Genomic DNA, 22,812 nt, shown 5'->3' with positions numbered 1-22,812 from the left:
GCGAATCAGCTGTTTTGCACGCCGCGGCCGTTCAGGATCTCCCCCTCCCTCCCAGGTTTGAGAGCCTGGGAGGGAGGGCGAGCAGCGGCGCACGAATCAGCTGTTTCGCGTGCCGTGGCGCCGGCCATGCCGCCCCTAAAAATGTGCCGCCCCAAGCACCAGCTTGTTTTGCTGGTGCCTAGAGCCGGCCCTGATTCTTGTCTCTTCAGACTATAGAATTCTTTTCTTGAACTTAATTCATGTAAGACGAAACTGAATGAATTTAGGGCCCCAGATTTAGGCTACCATAACACTGTAAGAACTAGTGAAGGAGAATACATACCCTAGACTTCAATTTTTTTTAATAATAATCTCTGTCCCTTGCCCCATGCTGTCCAAGCTGACAAACTATTGAGTGGAGAGGGGAGAGAATACCCAATTTATGTTAAGCTTGCTCTGACATTTAACTGCCAGTAATGTAAAAAACCTAATTTGTTAGTGTGCATGTACACAGCTTTGATGACGTAGGTATAAAAACAAGAAAACTAAACCTATAAATGGAACCATTTTATTTATTTCTAGGTAGCCTAAAAAAGATATAGAGATAGTTTTAGTTTATAAAATACATATGGAGGTTTATTTTGTCCTATGATGGCTTCAGCTTCTGTCTTGCTCTTGGGAACTCTCATTTCTTCCTCTCCCACACAGTTGGTGGCCCTACTAGGGCTCAGTCTTTCACCTCCTCCTTTTCTACCTCTATACATTCTCACAGGTTGAGTTCCCTCCTCTACATGGATAACTTCTCACTAACTAGTCGTGAATTTGTGCCTGTGACATCTCCACCTCAAAACATTCAAATCAGGCCTTGTGTCACGGGGTGCATCTTCAATGACCTTCATGGAGCTGTACTCACTTACAGTTTTGGATATTTAGACCTACTGTATGTTCTCTATGTTCAAAACGCACTGCATAGTTAAACCTTCACCATGTCACTGTCAACACTATCTTTCTTGTTCCAGAGTTCCCATCCTGGCCCTCATCCTAGACTCCTGCTTGCGTGCGTGCGTGTGTCATGCATACTTTTGCCTTTTCCCCCCTTCGGTATCTTGAGTTATTGTCCCTTCTTCATGAACTTCATTGCTGTGTTATTAGTTCAGCCTCTAGTTACTAATGACTTGATTACTATAACTGCCTGGTCTGTAGCCTTGTACATTTCCATTTCTTTTCCTCCTCCGAGTACATCAAAAAAATCCACTTATTTTCCTGCTACTTTATCCAAGTCTCCCTCCCTCTCTTCTTCATGCCCCATCTTTGCTATAAACTATCCAGAGTCATTTCCATAGAGCTCTGTTGATTTAACCCCTATTAAATTCTATAGGATTTTTGTATAAAGGCAGTAACATTCTGTAAGCTCATTGGGACAGGGATCCCGCTATTCAACTAGCATATTTGAAATGTGAAGCACTTTGGACTCTTTCTTGTGAAGATGCTTTTTTACAAGCAAAGTCTATTGGATTCTCGGGACTCTGAAGTTACTTTGTACCAGCTGATGTCTTCTAATTCTGATTAATGAGAGTCAGTAGTGTAAGAGGAAGGTGCAGTAAAGTTTTGAAATTCCGTAGGCAAAAAGCACTTTTTCTCCTGTTCATTTTAAACATTTTTTATACAGGTGTGACGTTCCTTTGGTGTTATCTGGACCGGTGATCTGCTAGGTCACTCCAATTCTCGATTCTGGGAGCCAGCCTTACCCTGCTCTGCTGTGAGAACCCCCACTCCCGGAGGCTGTTCACACACAGCCTCTAGCATGTAAGCTGCTCCCAGTTACGTGAGTGAGCACTTTCGGCCAGCCACTGTTTGGATTGTGCAACCGAATGACACTAGCTGATATGTCCAGTCCCAGACACAACCCTAGGAACCTCCATTTTGCAGTGTCCAGTTATGCCCGCTGGATGCTGCAAGCTTATATGAGTTCGTCAATTTAACAAAGAAATTGATATGTACCAGGCTTATTATCCCAAGGGGAATCTCTGACATGCTTCAAACCAAATGCACTGCTTCAGGTAGAATTAGGGTGACCAGATGTCCCGATTTTATAGGGACAGTCCCGATTTTTGGGTCTTTTTCTTATATAGGCTCCTATTACCCCCCACCCCCTGTCCCGATTTTTCACACTTGCTGTCTGGTCACCCTAGGTAGAATAAACCTTTATCGTGTTCTTTCTTCCCTCTTGGCTTTGCCACCCCACCCCTTCAGAGTCAGGTGAGCATTACCTCATCATAGTCCCAAACTGACCAAGGGAAGGGGATGACTGACTCGAGAGTCCAACAGATCCTTTGTTGCTGCCTAGGCCAGTGTCCTTTGTTCCTGTGAGGCTGGGCTGGGTTTGTCCCATACATGCCCCTCTCTGCTCCTGGAGAGTTTTGCCTGGGCTTGTTTTAAGCCATGAGAACACATTTTCAGCCTCATAACTATATACATGAAATTACAACCTATAACATTACTATAACAACAATGCTCAGTGCATCATGAGCGTTCCGAAGACACCCAACATGACAAACTTTGCATTGGATACCACACAATCATATTATAAGGATGAACATGGGGGTGCATGGTGTTCCCCCGAGGTACAGAGCGTCACAACTCCCGCCTTAGTTTACTGCAAGAGGGTTAGCCACTGAAGGCAGTTTGTGTTATAGTTCTCTTGGCATCCAGCCATCAAGGCCATGAGGCAGCGTGCATCACTTTCCCCATTCACACACAACAAACCAGGTTTGTTATGGTTTCTCTGCTGTGATAAACTTTAAATCTGTTTACAGGTATTAACTGAGAACTAGCGTTACCATAAGCTTTAACATCAGTAACAAAATTCTTATCCCAAAACTTAACATTAATACCAACATTTTTATCACAGATGGATGTTTACAAATATCTTTATGATACCACACCCTCTGTTCAGATAGTGTAGTTTGAGGTTAGCTTGTTCACTACCCATGGTGTCCTTTGACTCTCTCTCATGTAATCAGTCACTGGCTTTTCTTTCCCTCCGGTGTTCCCCTCCATGTGGGCTCTTAATTTAATCATGTTTCTGGAATTTTGGTGCCTCAGGGTCTGGCAAGATAGGTGTTCAGGAGAATCCTGCACACTGGCTGACCCTTTGGGGAGCGGTCTCCCAACCCCAGGACTGTACATATGCAGAAAATCCAGCTCCCCTTTTGGGGTTACCCTGTGTTTCCCCCTCCCAGCACTGAGTCCTTCCCTGCCCCCTAGAGGGCTGTGATCTGTGCTCTGTGGGCTAGGTGTGCTTACCCTTCCATCAGATTCACCTTTTCCCAGCAGCTTTCCCATAACTGCTCTCTGTCTCTCACCAGCCTGGGGGAAAATACCCGCCTCTCTGTCAGTTGGGTCATTTGTGTTCTCACAAACTACCAACCTGGCAATTTCCTGGTCTTAACGCCTCTGCTGTCACAGGCATTGGAGCTGCATCTTGATGTAAAGAGAGAGAAGTTTTTGGAAAGTAACTATCAGAAATAGCACCCTGAAAAACTGGGACCTGGATTGGGGTACCCTCCGCCACCCCTTTCTCTGTCCCTGAGAAGTCAGCTGTGTGACTGCTCCCCTCCAGGTCGTCAGTTACACAGTTCCTTCTCAAAACCTAGGTCACAGGCTGAGTGCCTGGGTGCACAGATGCTGACCCAGCCATCTTCCTAGTGTCCTGGGCATCCTGCCCCAAGTGACTAGCGAGGAGACACTCCTGTAGTCCCGCTATTCCTTCCCCAGTTTCCTCCTCTGGGCCCCCTCCTAAGACACATTTCTCTGTGCTCCCTAGGAAGGGTTCTGACCCTTGTTCACCTGCAAAACTCTGCCAGCTAACAACTGGGACAGTTTTCTTAATCACTGACAACACCTCTACTGCCCCTGTGCCTGAGGGCATGTTGCCTTCTTCTGGAAAGGAGCTAGTCTCAGACCCTCCCATACTTGGAAGCACACTGCTTCCCTGTGTTACAGTCACAGGAATCCTCACCCACCTCAGTGGTTTCTGAGATTCGCTGCCCCTTCTCAGGGCTCTCCTCTCGGACACATTTCTCTATGCTCCCTAGAGCCAGGTTTGTCTCTGGTTCAGCTGCAACCTGCTGGCAGCTAACAACCTGGACAGTTCTCTCCCTGGCAGGCGTTACACCCCCATCTTTTCCTGATATGGTGTTGCCACCAGCTGCAATGCTCAGCTGGGTCTGTGGATGAGAGGAAAGCAGTGGATGTGTTATTCCTTGACTTTAGCAAAGCTTTTGATACGGTCTCCCACAGTATTCTTGCCAGCAAGTTAAAGAAGTATGGGCTGGATGAATGGACTATAAGGTGCATAGAAAGCTGGCTAGATTGTCAGGCTCAACGGGTAGTGATCAATGGCTCCATGTCTAGTTGGCAGCCGGTTTCAAGCGGAGTGCTCCAAGGGTCAGTCCTGGGGCCGGTTTTGTTCAATATCTTCATTAATGATCTGGAGGATGGCGTGGACTGCACTCTCAGCAAGTTTGCAGATGACACTAAACTGGGAGGAGTGGTAGATACGCTGGAGGGTAGGGATAGGATACAGAGGGACCTAGACAAATTAGAGGATTGGGCCAAAAGAAACCTGATGAGGTTCAACAAGGACAAGTGCAGAGTCCTGCACTTAGGATGGAAGAATCCCATTCACTGTTACAGACTAGGGACCGAATGGCTAGGAAGCAGTTCTGCAGAAAAGGACCTAGGGGTTACAGTGGACGAGAAGCTGGATAGGAGTCAACAGTGTGCCCTTGTTGCCAAGAAGGCTAACGGCATTTTGGGCTGTATAAGTAGGGGCATTGCCAGCAGATTGAGGGACGTGATCATTCCCCTCTATTCAACATTTGTGAGGCCTCATCTGGAGTACTGTGTCCAGTTTTGGGCCCCACACTACAAGAAGGATGTGGAAAAATTGGAAAGAGTCCAGCAGAGGGCAACAAAAATGATTAGGGGGCTGGAGCACGACTTATGAGGAGAGGCTGAGGGAACTGGAATTTAGTCTGCAGAACAGAAGAATGAGGGGGGATTTGATAGTTGCTTCAACTACCTGAAAGGGGGTTCCAAAGAGGATGGATCTAGACTGTTCTCAGTGATACCTGATGACAGAACAAGGAGTAATGGTCTCAAGTTGCAGTGGGGGAGGTTTAGGTCGGATATTAGGAAAAACTTTTTCACTAGGAGGGTGGTGAAGCACTGGAATGGGTTACCTAGGGAGGTGGTGGAATCTCCTTCCTTAGAGGTTTTTAAGGTCAGGCTTGATAAAGCCCTGGCTGGGATGATTTAGTTGGGATTTGGTCCTGCTTTGAGCAGGGGGTTGGACTAGATGACCTCCTGAGGTCCCTTCCAACCCTGATATTCTATGAACCAACCTCCCACCTGGAAGCATGTGGCTTCCCCAGGCTGCAGAAGAATCAAGGAGATTCTCTCCCATTCTCTCAGCAGTTCCTGAGATCTTATCCTTTCCCTCGGGGGGTCCCAGCATAAAACTCCCTCCTGCTGCAGGCAAATACTTTAACTTGAGCTATTAAAAAAAAAAAATCATTATCAAGGAGCAGGTCGACTAGGAGGTGTTCCATTACCCCCACAGTCAAAACACTTTCCAAACCTTCCCAAACCACATGGATTTTAGTTAGTGGTACGAGGAATCTGCAGACCCCCACAATCTCTGCCATTTGACCAGGTAACATACTGGCCTTCGGGATCACACTCTGCTTAACCAGAGAGATCTGGGCCCCTGTATCCCTCTGCCCCAAGCATTCCCTGCCATGAATTTGGATAACCATAACATGCTTCATATCTGGTTCTGCAGAGGTTAATCTCACAAAACCAATATGATAGGTTTCAATTGCTTGGGAGGTTTCTGTGTTGAGGACAGCAGAACTAACATGAGCTATTGGTTGCCTGCTTCCTCCTAGCACAGGGCATTTATTCCTCAGGAATTACACTGATGGCACCTTTTGGGCTCTTCTGCTTTTACAGGAGATTTGGGATGAGGGCTAGAGGAATGGTTTTGGGGAGGTGAGTACCCAGCCTCCCACCCTCTTGCTAGGGATAAAATGGGATCTTCCCACCAATTTTAAACCCCTCTTTCTGTGGCCTGCCCTCAATAGATGCCTGAGTCTGTTCAAAGGCAGCAGCCAAAAAAGCCATCTCATCTACAGTCTTTACATCTTTGTCCCATAGACACTGCTTTACATCAGCCTTACATATGCTCAAGAAATGCTCTTGAGCAACAAGATCAAGCATTCCTTCAAAACTTGCCACCTCTTTACCCCTCACCCATTTTCCCAACAAATCTTTCATTTTGTTTACATATTCCCCATTACTCATCCCAATATCTCTTTTAAGATTCCTAAATTTAATTCTATATGTTTCGGGGGTACTCTGAAAACTTTGCAAAACAGTAATTTTTAAATTTACAATAGTTTACAGCACCTTCAATAGGCATTCCATTAAATACATTTTGAGCTTTACCAGTTAATTTCACAATCGGGATAGGAACTCTGTTATCATCAGGGATTTCATGTATTACACACAGCCTTTCAAAAGTAGTCAGATATTCAGCAATATCACCCTCCTCACTGTATGCAGGACATAAGTGTTCCCACTTGTGGATTTTTGGAGTGATGGGAGTCGTTGGAGTTGGGGGCCTCTGGTTCTGCTTCTCTAGCAGGTCCAGCTGGTGTTTTCTCTCTCTTTCTTCCTGCTCTCTTTCTTCCCACTCTCTTTCTCTTGCTTTTTCTTCCATAGCCCTTCTGTGTGCAGCCTCCTCTTCTTTGAGCTTCATTTCTGCCTAACATATTTGAAACTTGCGGTCCTTTGCCTTCTCTGCCGCTTCTAGTCTGGCCAGCTCTAGTTTTGTAGCTGTCTCACTGGTAGTCATTTTTCTGCTTTCTTGTGCTTATTTCCCTCACCCGAAATAAACAAAACAGAAAATAACAAAACTTTGACCTCCTCCTGACTGTTCTTAGCCACTGCACTTAAGACTCACTTAAAATCACAAATATCAGTGCTTAAAGAGTGAACTCCACTTGGAGTAACAAGCCGTACACACACCCTGCTCGCTGCGCCACTGTGCTGTTCCCCTGGTGTTATCTGGACCAGTGATCTGCTAGGTCACGCCAATCCTCGACTCTGGGAGCCAGCCTTACCCTGCTCTGCTGTGAGAACCCCAACACACACAGCCTCTAGCATGTAAGCTGCTCCCAGTTACATGAGTGAGCACTGTTGGCAAGCTGCTGCTTGGATTGTGCAACTGAATTACACTAGCCGATATCTTCAGTCCCAGACACAACCCTAGGAACCTCCATCTTGCAGTGTTCAGTTATGCCTGCTGGACGCTGGAAGCTTATATGAGTTCATCAATTTAACAAAGAAATTGATATGTACCAGGCTTGTTATCCCAAGGGGAGTCTCTGACATGCTTCAAATCAAATCTGCTTCAGGTAGAATAAACAAACAAATGTATTAACTACAAAAGACAGATTGTAAGTGATTATAAGTCAAAGCACAACAAGTCAGATTTGGTGAAATGAAATAAAAGCAAAATACATTCTAAGCTGATCTTAACACTTTCAGTGCCCTTACAAACTTAGATGCTTCTCACCACAGGCTGGCTGGCTGCCCTTCAGCCAGGCTCTCCCCTTTGATCGGCGCTTCAATCGCTTGGTGGTGATGTCTGTATATGGATGTGGAAGAGAGAGAGCATGGCAAAGGTCTCTCCCTTTATCGTGTTCTTTCTTCCCTCTTGGCTTTGCCGCCCCACTCCTTCAGAGTCAGGTGAGCATTACCGCATCATAGTCCCAAACTGACCAAGGGAAGGGGGGTGACTCACTTGAGAATCCAATAGATCCTTTGTTGCTGCCTAGGCCAGTGTCCTTTGTTCCCGTGAGGCTGGGCTGGGTTTGTCCCATACATGCCCTGATGAGATGTGAACTGCCCCTCTCTGCTCCTGGAGAGTCTTGCCTGGGCTTGTTTTAAGCCATGAGGACACATTTTCAGCCTCATAACTATATACATGAAATTACAACCTATAACATTACTATAACAACAATGTTCAGTGCATCATGAGCCTTCTTAAGACATCCAACATGACAAACTTTGCACTGGATACCACACAATCATATTATAAGGATGAACATGGGGGTGCATGGTGTTCCCCCGAGGTACTGAGCGTCACAATAAGTTATTTACAATAGTAGCAAATTTCTTAGGGAAAAATATTCTTTCAGCAATTATGAGTCACAAAATGGAACAGAAGTAAACATTTTACAGCCTCTAAAATTAGTATGACTATAGCAAATCATTACTGAATCAGCAAATCACTTAAGCACATGCTAAACCTTAAGGCAATGGGACTTAAGCACATATATAAGAGGTTTGCTGAATTGGGGCCTAAAATGTTAAATTCAATATTCCTTTATTTTTGCAAGAGTAATATACAAGAGAGCTCCCTATATAAAGTAAGCTAAAGAAACTACATGCCTTTTGGGAGAGATCTTCAGAGAGCTTTTTGCACAATGAGTGTAAAGATTTTGTATCATCCTCTTCTTCCTCCTTCCACTCATCCCAGTTATAGCACTGGAAAGCACTGTCACGTTTCCCGCCAGTAGCATTTTCAAGCACTGCCAGCAAATGTTCACCATAGCCATTTAATGGAGCAATCTAAATGGAAAGTAGGTTTTAGTAGGCAATTCTATTTATTTTTACTTCATTACTAATCTTTTGATGAAAGAGCATTTATAAGAAAATTCACGTATTTTATTACAGCCATATAACAAAAAAGTGTCACTAGGCATAATTTTTTCACACTAATTTTACTCAGAAAGATAAGGGTCCTAATAATAGCGTTTGCTTATATACCATAACTACATTTGATTTAATTGACATTTTACTTAAAGCTTTCACCAAAATAACAAGTTATAACAAGTTACCTTGGAAGAAATAAAGTCTTGTAGCATGCACAAAAGATCAGTTTTTATTGCAAAGTCTACAATATAACAGTCTTCAATCCAAGCCTGCAGAATGTAGAAACTCCGGTTGTATATTTTGATAAGCAGAGAGGTGGGATCCCCATTTGCACTGGTAATATGAGAAAGGCAGTGAGTGCACTGAAACTGTCATTTTAGTCTAATCTTAAAAAGAGGTTGAGAGAGAAGTGCAAGAATTTTCTGCCAGTTGTATTACTTAAACAAACAAAAAAACCTCCCAAGTCTCCCTTTCTCTGGCATCTACACCTCTAGAGGAACAAAAGTTTCATTTATAAAAATGTCCCAATACCCAGCTACTTACTGAGGTAAAACGCCCACTGAACTCAATAGTAGTTCAGAGTGGAAGTAGGAAGAAAACATATTGTCCAGTACAGAACTTACTCTATTTTCACGGTGTTCCATTCTTATGCCTGGTCTACACCTACATCACTCAAAGCTGTGAAAAATGTTGTGCCCTGTGCAATGTAGTTAGGTTGAACTAAGCGCCACTGCAGATACAGCTTGGTTGATGGAAGATTTTTTCCATTGACCTAGCTACCATCCCTGGAAGGGATGGATTTACTATTGTGATGGAAAAACCCCTTCTGTCAATGTAGAAAGTGTCTGTGCCTCTGCAACGCTTGCAGTGCAGACATTCCTTTATTCACAAGAAAATCTTTTTTTAAAAAAAAGAAACAAAATTCAACTCAATTAGGTGCTTCTTTTTAGAAATACTTCTTTCACATTGGGGAGAAAAGTCTCTAGCACTTTGACAGTTTTGTTCACAGAAACTTACTGTACCTGGATAAAGTGCTGCTGATTCTATCAAGAAGAAACTTCAACAATTCTTCTTGTGTGCAGAAATAACGAAATGTGTAGAGGAACTGCTGTACATAACCTTCTAAAAATGCATTTCTGTGGGATACAAGAAAAAAACTTTAGATAAGCAATGATAGAGTTTTTCTTGTATTAAAGCATAGCAACAAAAAAGTTACAACTAGAGCAGATTGAAAGTCTGAATTCCCATTCCATGGAAAATTCTGAAGTTAAAAAAAAAAGTTCCACTTTAGAATTCCCATCCATGGGAAATTCCAAATTTTTTTATTCCAAACATTAAACTAATTATTTGACTTTTCAAAATTAAAAAGTTTCCAAATTAACCATCTCAATTTCCACATTCCTATTTTTTAATTTAATTTTTATACGATATATTCGGTGGTTTTAGAATGATTTAAAAAGCTGCTACTCTAATTTGTACTGCTTGAAGGATCTTATTTTCTTGTTCAAAGTACTGATATTTTCTGTCTGGTGCAGTCAGATGATAAAGAGGCAGGCAGGGGAGCTGGCAAGAAACCAGACTGGTTTCCACTGGAATTCTGCATGGGGCTCATCAACATTTTAATTTCCTGTGGAACATTTCACCTCTGTCAAAACAACAGTTTGTGATGGAACTGTTCTTCTGGAAAGTTTCCAGCCTGATCTAGTTACAACTGAAATATTCTTATTTCTTAAGAACCAGTAACTTCAATTCCTGAACTTCATGTTTCTTTATTAAAAACTTTAGCTCCTTTATTGTTAAAATATTATGTGTACCATGGCTAGAAGAAAACACTAGAAACAATATGCTGGACAATGCTGCTGAAATCAGCTAAAACTCTTACTCCTGGTGGAATTCTGCACCAAAAAATTAAAAATTCTGTGCAGAATATTTTAAAATTATGCAAAATTCTGCATATTTTATTTGTCAATACAATGCAATATAATTACTCCAATTTCAATTATTTTGGAAATTTATTTCAAAATACCCAGCAACAATACAGACAACAGCAAAAAAGATGCCTCAAAGAAACATCTACAACAACCCAGTTCCAGTTGGGGGGGGATATTGGAGGGGGCTGTGTGAGGCCCCCAGAGCCCAGACACCTGCACTCCCATCCCCCCAGAGCCCAGCCATGGAGCAGCCCCCATCCCAGACACCAGCTCCTCCCCCAACCCCCCAGAGCCCAGCCACAGGGCAGCCCCGAGCCCAGACACCAGACCCCTCTCCCCACAGAGCCCAGCCACAGGGCAGCCCCCAGTCCAAACACCAGCACCCCCAGAGCCTTTACTCCCCACAACGTCTTTACTATCCCACTGGGGGACATGGTGTGGTGAGGCTCCGTCCTTCTTCATCCTTTGCCAGAGCTGGCTGGGTCTCCCAGGCCCTCTCCCTTCCCTGGGAGAATGAGGATCAAAAAGCATGCAGCCTCCAGTCCAGGCAGTGACTGTGAGCTGGGCTCTGCAGAATCCAGCGGCCCGTAGTAAAGGCCAGAAATTCTGGGGGGGAAACAGGGAAGTCTGCAAAATTCTGCATTCCGCAGTGGTGCAGAATTCCCCCAGGAGTAAACTCTGTGAGAGAAGCTGATGAAATGCCCAAGTATACTGATATTCATCCAGTGCTGGAGAGGAAGATGGTGATAAATGCTACATAAAAAGTAGGCACTGTCACTGATAAATCGCAAAAGCACTTCACAAAAGGAGATATGCATTATTATCCTCATTTTACAGATGGGGAAAAGGAGTCCTAAACAAGTCATTGGCAGAACTGGGAATGAAACCCAAGTTTCTCAAGTCCCAATCCAGTGCCATATCCGCTAGATTATGAGCCTCTGATAGTTTTCAGGGGCCAAGACATGAGTTTACATACCATCATGACCAGGGCCGCCGAGAGCGGGTTCGGGCCCCGGTGAAAAATTTTTTTCGGGCCCCCCAGCAAGGGCGGACTGGCTAAACAGGGCTGACGAGGGGGGGGGGGGTGTGAAGCCCAGCCCCGGGCCCCCTTCCGGACCACTGGGCCCTGGTAATTTGTACCGGCTTCCACCCCCGCCCCCCCTCATTGGCTCTGATCACGACAGTCCATCCGTTCAAACACTACAGCGGTGAAAGTGGCACAGTTACCCTGCTGTAGTATAGATGCTTCTTACACCAGTGGAGGGGGTATTTCCGTCAATGTAATTAATCCGCCTCTGCAAGATGTAGTAGCTATTCAATCTAGCTGCATCTACAGTGGGGGTTGGATCAACTTAACTACGGCATACAGGGTGCAAAATTTTTCACAGCCCTGAGTCATGTAGCTTGGTTGATCTAATTGTTAGGTGCATACTAGGCCTCAGACCCAAATCTAGTGCCTAGTTCAAGAACCTGGGCAGAGTGCCAGGGAGAAGTGTGAGGGAAGGAATCATGTTGCCCCCATCTAATCACCCATGGCTGGTTTAATATGGTGTGTGTGTGTGGGGGGGGGGTTGATCAGGTCTCAGGCCTTCAACCAGGCCCATTATTACCTGGCTTCCTTTTTTGCCATTTGGATGCTGATGACGGCAATTAAATACTATTTCTGCATACCATTAAGTTAATACAAGCAAAGGAGTAGTTATATAATGCTGACAAGCATTATTTATGGAAGCTAGATTTGTATGAATCCTGTATTTTTAAATTGAATTATGTTTTTTCTGCCCTGTAAATTAGGGACTTAATAGAATACAGCATACCTGGAGTATAGATATGCCATTAACCCAAGTGGTGTCCCAGCTTGTAGAATCCTTGACCTGTTTTGATTATTATATTGGTGCTTTATCATATTATAGAATATGAGCAATGACGACTCATCCAAAGGGCTGACATCCAACACATCAGTTCTTGTAATGTTAACTACTGTAGGTAGTGCACATGATTCCACTCCCCACTGCTCTGCATACATGATCTGTGTGAAGACGAGTCAAAGCAATGTAAAAGGAAATAATTGAAAAATTATGAAAATGAAAAATCGGAGGAAATAAAGTCAATTCAACTTAAAGCCACAATCACATTTAAAGTCATTCTTTTTAACAAGACTAGTAAACAGTTACTTGAATTTCAGTCAGTCATTCTTAAAAGTTCTTTGTAAAATTATGACTTTTGTTTAAAATTTTTTAAAACTTAATATACTGACTTGAGCATCCAGTTACACTATTATAGCCACCTGTATAACAAACAAATAAAAATAAAGTGAATTCAAAGCTGACTTGCCTGTAGATACTTCTTCATCAATTCAAGAAATTTCACCTTGGATTTCATTTCTTGTAGCTGTCCCCTCAATTTGGGCAACATACTTTTAACCTCAGAACCTTAAGATGTAAAATACATTTAGCACAAAAGCACATTTTGATGCAGTTGTGAGACTCATATGAAATGACTAAAGGCGAATCCCTTTATTAGCATATCAGTTGTAATTTTACCTTTGTTTCTTCTCTCTTTCTGCAAAAGCTTCTGGTAGAATTTTATAGTTTTCCTATAATTTTTTGTCTCAATCATTAGTATTTGTTCAAGTTCCTATCAAAAAAGGAAAACATTCTGATTTGAATGTTAAACTATACTACTGGGCAGTTCTGATAAGCAGTTTGATTATATTGAATAAAAAGTTTGGTTCACATAACACAAAAGCAAGAACATCCAACATATAGGAACAGGAAATTCACCAAGAAAAAACAGTAACGCTTATCTTTGCTAGAAGAGAAAGTTACACCAAGCCTCTTTGTACTTTTGTGCAAAGAGGGCTGATCTAAAATTAAAACCGAATATTCAAAAACCACAAAGACCACTGCTTATCATGCTGACTACTATTGTCTCATTGTTTACTTGCACTATCCGGTCTGTCTGTATCCATTTGTTGTCTCTTGCCTCATACTTAGTCCCTGCTCCAAAAGCTTACAATCTGTCTTATTGTTTTAAACAGCACTCTGTTTTGTACAGGGGTCTTAGTCCCTGACTTGGGCTCTTGGGCCCTAAAGCAATACAAATAGTAAATAATAAAATAATAATAAACAAACAAAAAATTAGATGGCTGCACTCAGCCTTAGAATATGTAGAAACAATGCTCATTAAAAACCAGTGGAAGTTGAATCCATTTATGCCAGATCTAAGTTTTGTTCAAGTTGTTTAGAATATTTTTAAAACAAAGATATAATTCCATCTATTAACCTGCATGCAGCATGTACATTCTTTAAAATAGTGGACTTGTGTAATATTACTGAACAGTCCCTATGTGTTTTTGATCTGACACTAAAGTTCAATTTGTGGTTCACTTAAAATCAGTATATAAGATTTTACAGTGGTCAGATTCTGCACCCCAGTGGTATTTACAGAGAGGTGTGCAGGGTTTCTACTTCAACACATTTTTTTGCCTAATGATTTGTGATGTTGCATTCTTCCTTGTGTACAAACAATAAACACACTATCCTTTAAATTAATTTATTACGCACTGGTATATTGTGAACACCCATAGTCTACCACAATTCTGTGAAGGTCAATGAAACAAGATATATAGCTCAACCTGAGCAAAACTATCCAAATGCTGTAATGCTAGATCAGGGGTGTGCAAACTATGGCCCGGGGGGCCGCATCCGGCCCTTCAGATGTTTTAATCCAGCCCTCGAGCTCCTGCCAGGGAGCGGGGTCCGGGGCTTGCCCCGCTCCATGCGTGCCGTGGCTCTGCGTGGCTCCCGGAAGCAGCAGCATGTCCCTCTTCCAGCTCCTACGTGGAGGGGCAGCCAGGGGGCAACCGTGGACAATGGGAGCTGCAGGGGCAGCGCCTGCAGATGGAGCAGCACGCAGAGCCGCCTGGTTGTGCCTCTGCGTAGGAGCTGGAGGTGGGACATGCCGCTGCTTCCAGAAGCTGCTTGAGGTAAGGACCACCTGGAGCCTGCACCCCTGGCCCCCTCCCATGCCCCAACCCCCTACCCCAGCCCTGATCCCTGTCCCGCCCTCCAAACCCCTCGGTCCCAGCCCAGAGCACCCTCCTGCACCCCAGAGCCGCACCCCCAGCTGGAGCCCACACCCCAACCCCCTGCCCCAGCCTAGAGACCTCTTTGCACCCTGAACTCCTCATTTCTGGCCCCTTCCTAAAAGAGCCCGCACCCCCAGCCGGAGCCCTCACCCCTCCCGCACCCCAACCCCCAATTTCATGAGCATTCATGGCCCGCAATACAATTGCCATACCCAGATGTGGCCCTCGGGCCAAAAAGTTTGCCCACCCCTGTGCTACATGTATTTATGATCTTCATTTCAATGGGCATGAAGTGGTTAATTTCACCATGACTTTTTCTCCTATACATTTTACGCAAAAGGTGCCCAGTGATTAGGAACATGGGCCAAATCTTTAAAGCCAGAGTAACTGGCTACATAGTGATTCCTTCCTGGGCAGGGTAGCTGTCTCTAAGACACTCACCACTCTGACTTCCACCCTGCCCCATGTAATGAGCATATCAGAGAGAAGGGAACATAACTCAATCACTGCTGTACTCCAGCTGTTCCCTAACTGGTATAATGGCTCTTTTTGGATGATTACCAGCTGACATAAAGCATCTGTAAGGCTCCTCCAAGTTAAGCCAAATGGTAGCAGGATTGGGCAAAGTGCAAAAGTGGCACCACCCACAGGCTCTGCACCACACCTCAGCTTTGCCAACCAAGAAGTGGGACCCATGTATTTGCATGCTTTTTGTTTTAAATTTGTAAACTGCTCAGATAATACCCAATCCAATCTCAGTTAAGTAAATGGAAAGACACTCACTGACTTCACCATAATAAAGGCTTGGATCCAAACCCTACCGAAGTCAGTGGAAATCCTTCCTTGGGATTCACTGGGCTTTGGATAAGGCCCAAATTACAGCAATGAGTACGGTATTAAGAGTCCTAGATTGATACGCTACTGAACAGAGATATTAAAGGGGGCTCCCGGAAGACCACCACATTCACCTACTATACCAGTAGGATTATCTCAGATTATTAATAAAACATGATAGCTTTGAATTCTCCTAAGAAGTGACATGAAAGAGCACAACTGAAAGTAGCAATTTTATGAGAGAGAGAAAGAGAGATTACTTTTAAAAAGGGGAATAGGAAATACTATAACTTGTTTAACCTAAAATAATTAAGACACTGTGGGTTTTTCTTTGAGACACTGCCTTACATTTCAAAAGTGGTATATTTAGAGGAAATGCTATGGTAAGTACATAAATTAATTTAAATATTGAATAAAAATAATATATGAGTAAGATACAGCATTTCTAAGAATACAATAACTTGTATTCTTCTTGGGTGAAAAAAATCAAACTATAGTTTAATTCAATAAAAGTGCCTGACAGACAAAAGAATATGGTCCTTACTTTAATCTAACTAGTCCTTCTTGAAGCAAGAGACCCCTTCAAGCTATTTTTCAGATTTCTGATAGTGACACTAAGTTGCGAGTGCACTATTCCTGCTATTCTTGAGACGAAGCATTTGAATTTAAGCCATTCAAAATCAGAAGCAAAAGGTTTTGAAGCCAAGAGGTGCCCCAGAGGACAGCACTATTAACCACTTGACCTCTCCTAATAGGTCATTATGTGCTTCAGGAAGAGAATGTTAGTTTGACTTAGAGGGATCAAACTACTGAAACTGTACTTACATTGTCGAGGCATAGCTACAAGGATATCCGAAATTCTTCATGCTACCAGGGGACAATGAAACACTAGAAAGCACTTTAGAATAAGATGAGGAAGAACACGATAGATACATTTTCCATACTGTCTAGAACTGTCTTGTAAATGGAAAAAAAAGGTGTCATTTAATTTTTATACATCTAAGTATAAATATGTTCATGTTTCTTCAAAAAATATAAACTCTTTTGCAATCCTAGTATCTTTCATTGTGTGCAATGATCCTCTTCTAGTATTTGAGAAGAACTTCAAAGCAGTAAGAGGAAAAGTAGTAGAATCAAGGGCTTTATTAGCCATTATTTAAAATACATACAGGTTAACTGAAATCCCTGAAGAGTTATATAGGTTTTGTTGGGCTTTGCACTCTGCAAATTTAACAAAAAGTATCTGCCATACTAAGGCCAGGTCTACAGGGGGGGGGGAATAGCTCAGTGGTTTGAGCATTGGCCTGCTCTACCCAGGGTTGAGAGTTCAATCCTTGAGGGGACCATTTAGGGATCGGGGACAAAAATCTGTCTGGGGATTGGTCCTGCAGGGGGTTGGACTAGATGACCTCCTGAGGTCCCTTCCAACCCTTATATTCTATGATATACTGATGCAAGTTTACAGTGTAACTATGTCACTCAGGGGTGTGAAAAATTCCCATCCCTGAGTGACAAAGTTATCCTGGTGTAGACTGAGCTTTGACAACAGAAGGGCTTTTCCCATAGACATAGCTACCGCCTCTCACAGAGGGGGATTAACTACACTGACAGGAGAAGCTCTTCAGATTCTTAACTTTTACATTATATTATATTAGAATATGATGAGTGTGGCATTTTTTATTTACAATTTTTTTTATGTTATTTGTGTGAAAGATGCTTAACCTGGCTATATGCTATTGACCATTACTTGGATTGTGAAGGGAATTTGATTTCGTGGTGTATGCATGCATCCAAATACCTCCTCCTCAAGGTGAAGTCTGACCTCCAACCTTACCCACCATAAAAATGAAGGCAAATGAGGCAACAGTAGTAGCTCCTACCTCACATACCCGAGGAGAAGGTAGGCATCATTCCCAGATGAATTACAGACCAAGAGAGAAGACTGAATGGGTGGCCTGGCCCATTAAGGTGACTGTTCTAAAAAGAAGTGGTCTGTCAAGAATGCTTATGGGAAAGTCTTATAGAATTTTATAAGGATTAAACCAACAGAGTTCAATAGAGTTCAAACACACCTATAGAAAAGTGACCATTTCCTATTAAATACCACAGGATTTTTCCATAAGTTATTCATATATCACAGTTATGGGCCATATAAGAAATTTAAAATGTGGCATGACACTTCAAAAATGTTATATATGCTATCGTTACAGAGTACACTCCCCAAAAGCAGCGTGGTACAGCTAAACAAAGTCACAGAAAAGTACAAGAATATTAAAGTTAGAGCACATTTTTACATTTAATGATCAAAATGGGAACAGTACAAGTGCAATTAGTAGACAAGAGAAAAGTAATTCATAGCAGAAAGAAAAACAATAATTACAATCTGATACATAAAATTTAAAACTTGCAAACCAAAGAGAATCACAAAAGAAGATCTGCTGAGACATTCATTAGGAAATAAGGATGTTAAAGCATGAAGTGTGACACAGTTTTTCAAAGTGGTGGCTTTTGCACTTGGGTCCAAAGCTAATCATTGGTGACCCAGTTATATGAAGTAGAAAGCATTTTAAATGGGACAAGTTCACTGAAAGCATTAGACAGCACTCCCGTGAGCAGAGCAAGCAGGATCAGCAAACACGTCGTTCACAGCTAATATATCAAACAAGTGATTGGTAAATAGATTCACTTTTAATGGGAAAGATTTACTAGAAGTTGAGTTTGAGCAAAAAATCCTATCACTAAGAGGTATGTTTTTGACAAGTGTACAAAGATTTAGCTCATTAGCATTAATAGGAGTCACAACTAAATCCCTGTGCACTTAGCTGAAGATTTATAACTACATATTCATCAGATTCAGAGTGATGGACAAATGGGAAAATAAGTATCTAGCTAATTTATGAATTTGAAAATTACCTGATTAAATAAAAAAAACCAAGTGCCTAAGTGAAAGAAAGTTGATGACCAGTACACAATCACTGTCAGAAAAAGAAAAAATGACTTCTGATGTTTGGAAACTATAGGATAATTTAAGACTTCTGATCTTGAACAAATAACTGGGATAAATAGCAATCAGTTCAAATGAAGCAGCTGAATAACAGATAATGCCACTGCCACTATTTTAGCTGACACTAACATTTTATCCAGTCGGGTCTAGTATATAAGTAAAAATCGAGATAAAGAACCTGTTCAGTTCGTGCATGGAGAAACCACATTTACACCTATTTTTCATCAAGACCTTTTTAAGAACAGCCATACTGGGATAGACTAATGTTCCAACTAGCCCTATACCCAGTCTTCCAACAGTGGCCAGTCCCAGAAGTTTCAAAGAGAATGAACAGAACAGGGCACTTATCAAGTGACACAGCCCCTGTTGTCCAGTCCCAGCCTCTGGCAGTCAGAGGCTAGGGATACCCAGATCATAGGGGTTGTGTCCCTGACCATCTTGGCTAATAGCCATTGATGGACCTGTATCAGAGGGGTAGCTGTGTTAGTCTGGATCTGTAAAAAGCAAGAGAGAGTCCTGTGGCACCTTTAAGACTAAACAGATGTATTGGAACATAAGCTTTCGTGGGTGAATGCCCACTTTTTCGGATGAAGTGGGCATTCACCCACTAAATGCTCCAATACATCTGTTAGTCTTAAAGGTGCCACAGGACTCTCTATTGATGGACCTATCCTCCATGAACTTATCTAATTCTTTTTTTTTTTTGAACCCAGTTATGCTTTTGGCCTTCACAAGATCCCTCAGGCAACGAGTTCCAGAGGTTGACTGTGAATTGTGTGAAGTAGTACTTCCTTATGTTTATTTTAAACCTGCTGCCTATTAATTACATTGGGTAACCCTTGATTCTTGTGGTATGTGAAGGCGTAAATAACACTTCCCTATTCAGTTTCCCCACATCATTCATGATTTTATAGACCTCTAACATATCCCTCTTTAGCAGTCTCTTTTCCAAGTTGAACAGTCCCAGTCTTTTTAATCTCTCTTCATACAGAAGCTGTTTCAGACCCCTACACATTTTTGTTGTCCTTCTCTGTACCTTTTCTAATTTTAATGAATCTTTTTTTAGATGGGGCAACCAAAACTGCATTCAGTATTCAAGGGGTGGGCATACCACAGATTTATACAGTGGTATTATATTTTGTCTTACCTAGCCCTTTCCTAATGGTTCATAACAGTGTTAACTTTTTTGACCGCTGCTGCACCTTCAGCAGATGTTTTCAGAGAACTAACTATAATGATTCCAAGATCTCTTTCTCGAGCAGTAACAGCTAATTCAGACCCCATTATTTTGTAAGTATAGCTGGGAATATGTTTTCTAATGTGCATTACTTTGCATTTATCAACACTGAATTTCATCTGCCATTTTGTTGCCCATTCACTCTGTTTTGTGAGATCCCGTTGTAGCACTTCAGTCAGCTTTGGACTTAGCTATCTTGAGTAATTTTGTATCATCTACTAATTTTACCACCTCACTCTTCATAACCTTTCCCAGATCATTTCTAAATATTTTGAATAGCACAGGTCCCACTACAGAAACGGGGGACCCTGCTATTTGCTTCTCCCCATTGTGAAAACTGATCATTTATTGCTATCCTTTGCTTCCTTTAACCAGTTACTGATCCATGAGAAACCTTCCCTCACATGCCATGATTCCTTACTTTGCTCAAGATCCACTGGTGTGGGACCTTGTCACAAGTTTTTTGAAAGTTCAAGTACACTATATCAACTGGATATAGTTGTCCACATGCTTGTTGACTCCCTCAAAGAATACTTCCCCACTTGCAAGCAATGAGTCTGTGTATAACAGAAGAAAACTTAATAAAAAGGAAAAAGGAACATGGCATTTATTTGGGAAAACACCACCACCATGATTCGAAAGCATGTGACCATAAGCAAACACCCACCCCAGAGTATGTTGGGCAATGTCCTTTGCCTCAGTTTCTCACTTTGCAGTGTGAAAGTCCAAAAAATATTCCTTCAACTTGCTATTGCCTTTTCCCTCCACTGCATCCCACTCATAGTTGCTGGACTTGGTCAGCGAAGGTCCAAAGTTCAGAGGTGAGTTCACCACCCAGCTGGGAGGGGGGGGGGGGATGGTGGGGTGTTGGTGGGAAGTGAGTCATCGAGCTCTGCTGTCCCCTCTGCAACTGACTCACGGTTGCCACTGTTCACTTTGGTGCCACTGCCTGGTGCCGTTCACTCTGGTGCTGCTACACCTTTATTCACTCAGATGTCACATTCTGAGGTTCTACCACTCAAACCAGCTCTCAGGTTATGTCTACACTACGGGATTACTCCGAATTTACAGAATTCGATTTTTGGCAACTGATTGTATAAAGTCAAGTGTATGCGGCCACACTAAGCACATTAATTCGGCGGTGTGCATCCATGTACCGAGGCTAGCGTCGACTTCTGGAGCATTGCACTGTGGGTAGCTATCCCATAGCTATCCCACAGTTCCCGCAGTCTCCCCCGCCCATTGGAATTCTGGGTTGAGATCCCAATGCCTGATGGGGCCAAAAACATTGTCGCGGGTGGTTCTGGGTACATCCTCCCCCTCCCTCTGGGAAAGCAACGGCAGACAACCGTTTCGCGCCTTTTTTCCAGGGTGAACAGTGCAGAAGCCATACCACGGCAAGCATGGAGCCCGCTCAGCAGTCATGAACATTGTAAACACCTCGCGCACTATCGTGCTATTATGCTGAACCAGAACCTGCAAAACCAGGTGAGGAGGAGGTGGCGACGAGAGTGATGAGGACATGGACACAGAATTCTCTCAAACCGCGGGCCCCGGCGCTTTGGAGATCATGTTGTTAATGGGGCAGGTTTTAGCCGTGGAACGCCGATTCTGGGCCCGGGAAACAAGCACAGACTGGTGGGACCGCATAGTGTTGCAGGTGTGGGACGATTCCCAGTGGCTGCGAAACTTTTGCATGTGTAAGGGCACTTTCATGGAACTTTGTGACTTGCTTTCCCCTACCCTGAAGCGCCAGAATACCAAGATGAGAGCAGCCCTCACAGTTGAGAAGTGAGTGGCGATAGCCCTGTGGAAGCTTGCAACGCCAGACAGCTACTGGTCAGTCGGGAATCAATTTGGAGTGAGCAAATCTACTGTGGGGGCTGCTGTGATGCAAGTAGCCAAAGCAATCACTGAGCTGCTGCTACCAAAGGTAGTGACTCTGGGAAATGTGCAGGTCATAGTAGATGGCTTTGCTGCAATGGGATTCCCCAACTGTGGTGGGGCGATAGATGGAACCCATATCCCTATCTTGGCACCGGAGCACCAGGGCAGCCAGTACATAAACCGCAAGGGGTACTTTTCAATGGTGCTGCAAGCACTGGTGGATCACAAGGGACATTTCACCAACATCAACGTGGGATGGCCGGGAAGGGTTCATGACGCTCGCGTCTTCAGGAACACTAATCTGTTTAAATGGCTGCATCAAGGGATTTACTTCCCAGACCAGAAAATAACCATTGGGGATGTTGAGATGCCTATAGTTATCCTTGGGGACCCAGCCTACCCCTTAATGCCATGGCTCATGAAGCCATACACAGGCAGCCTGGACAGTAGTCAGGAGCTGTTCAACTACAGGCTGAGCAAGTGCAGAATGGTGGTAGAATGTGCCTTTGGACGTTTAAAGGGTTGCTGGCGCACGTTACTGACTCACTCAGACCTCAGCCAAACCAATATTCCCATTGTTATTGCTGCTTGCTGTGTGCTCCAAAATCTCTGTGAGAGTAAGGGGGAGATGTTTATGGCGGGGTGGGAGGTTGAGGCAAATCGCCTGGCCGCTGATTACGCGCAGTCAGACACCAGGGCGATTAGACGAGCACACCAGGAAGCGCTGCGCATCAGAGAAGCTTTGAAAACCAGTTTCATGACTGGCCAGCCTACGGTGTGAAAGTTCGGTTTGTTTCTCCTTGATGAAAACCCACCCCCTTGATTGACTCATTCCCTGTAAGCAAACCACCCTCCCACCTTGCTTGCTTTCAAAGGAAATAAAGTCACTATCATTTAAAAATCATGTATTCTTTATTAATTGATTATAAACATAGGGAGAGAACTGACAAGGTAGCGCAGGTGGGGTTTGGAGGAGGATAGGAGGGAAGGAAAAGGCCACTTCAAAAGTTCAAAATAATGACAGCCTTTTGCTTGGGCTGTCCATTGGGGTGGAGTGGGAGGG

The 22,812-nt window shown here is 43.3% G+C and overlaps 1 protein-coding gene across 1 annotated transcript in view; it reads right to left on the bottom strand.

The window, feature by feature from the left end:
* KNDC1 (kinase non-catalytic C-lobe domain containing 1) overlaps positions 1 to 22,812 on the bottom strand; it is a 118,955-nt gene that overhangs the window by 12,758 nt on the left and 83,385 nt on the right. Inside the window, exons 18-23 of the mRNA XM_065408135.1 lie at positions 13,241 to 13,334; positions 13,032 to 13,129; positions 12,515 to 12,726; positions 9,789 to 9,902; positions 8,952 to 9,099; positions 8,503 to 8,682 (exon numbers count right to left, since the gene is read on the bottom strand). Of these exons, the coding sequence (XP_065264207.1) occupies positions 8,503 to 8,682; positions 8,952 to 9,099; positions 9,789 to 9,902; positions 12,515 to 12,726; positions 13,032 to 13,129; positions 13,241 to 13,334 (846 nt within the window). The remainder of the gene's footprint in view (positions 1 to 8,502; positions 8,683 to 8,951; positions 9,100 to 9,788; positions 9,903 to 12,514; positions 12,727 to 13,031; positions 13,130 to 13,240; positions 13,335 to 22,812) is intronic.

This window comes from Emys orbicularis, chromosome 7, assembly GCF_028017835.1.
Source record: "Emys orbicularis isolate rEmyOrb1 chromosome 7, rEmyOrb1.hap1, whole genome shotgun sequence".
Taxonomy (NCBI): Eukaryota; Metazoa; Chordata; order Testudines; family Emydidae; genus Emys; species Emys orbicularis.
This window is presented reverse-complemented; position numbering and strand designations above follow the sequence as displayed.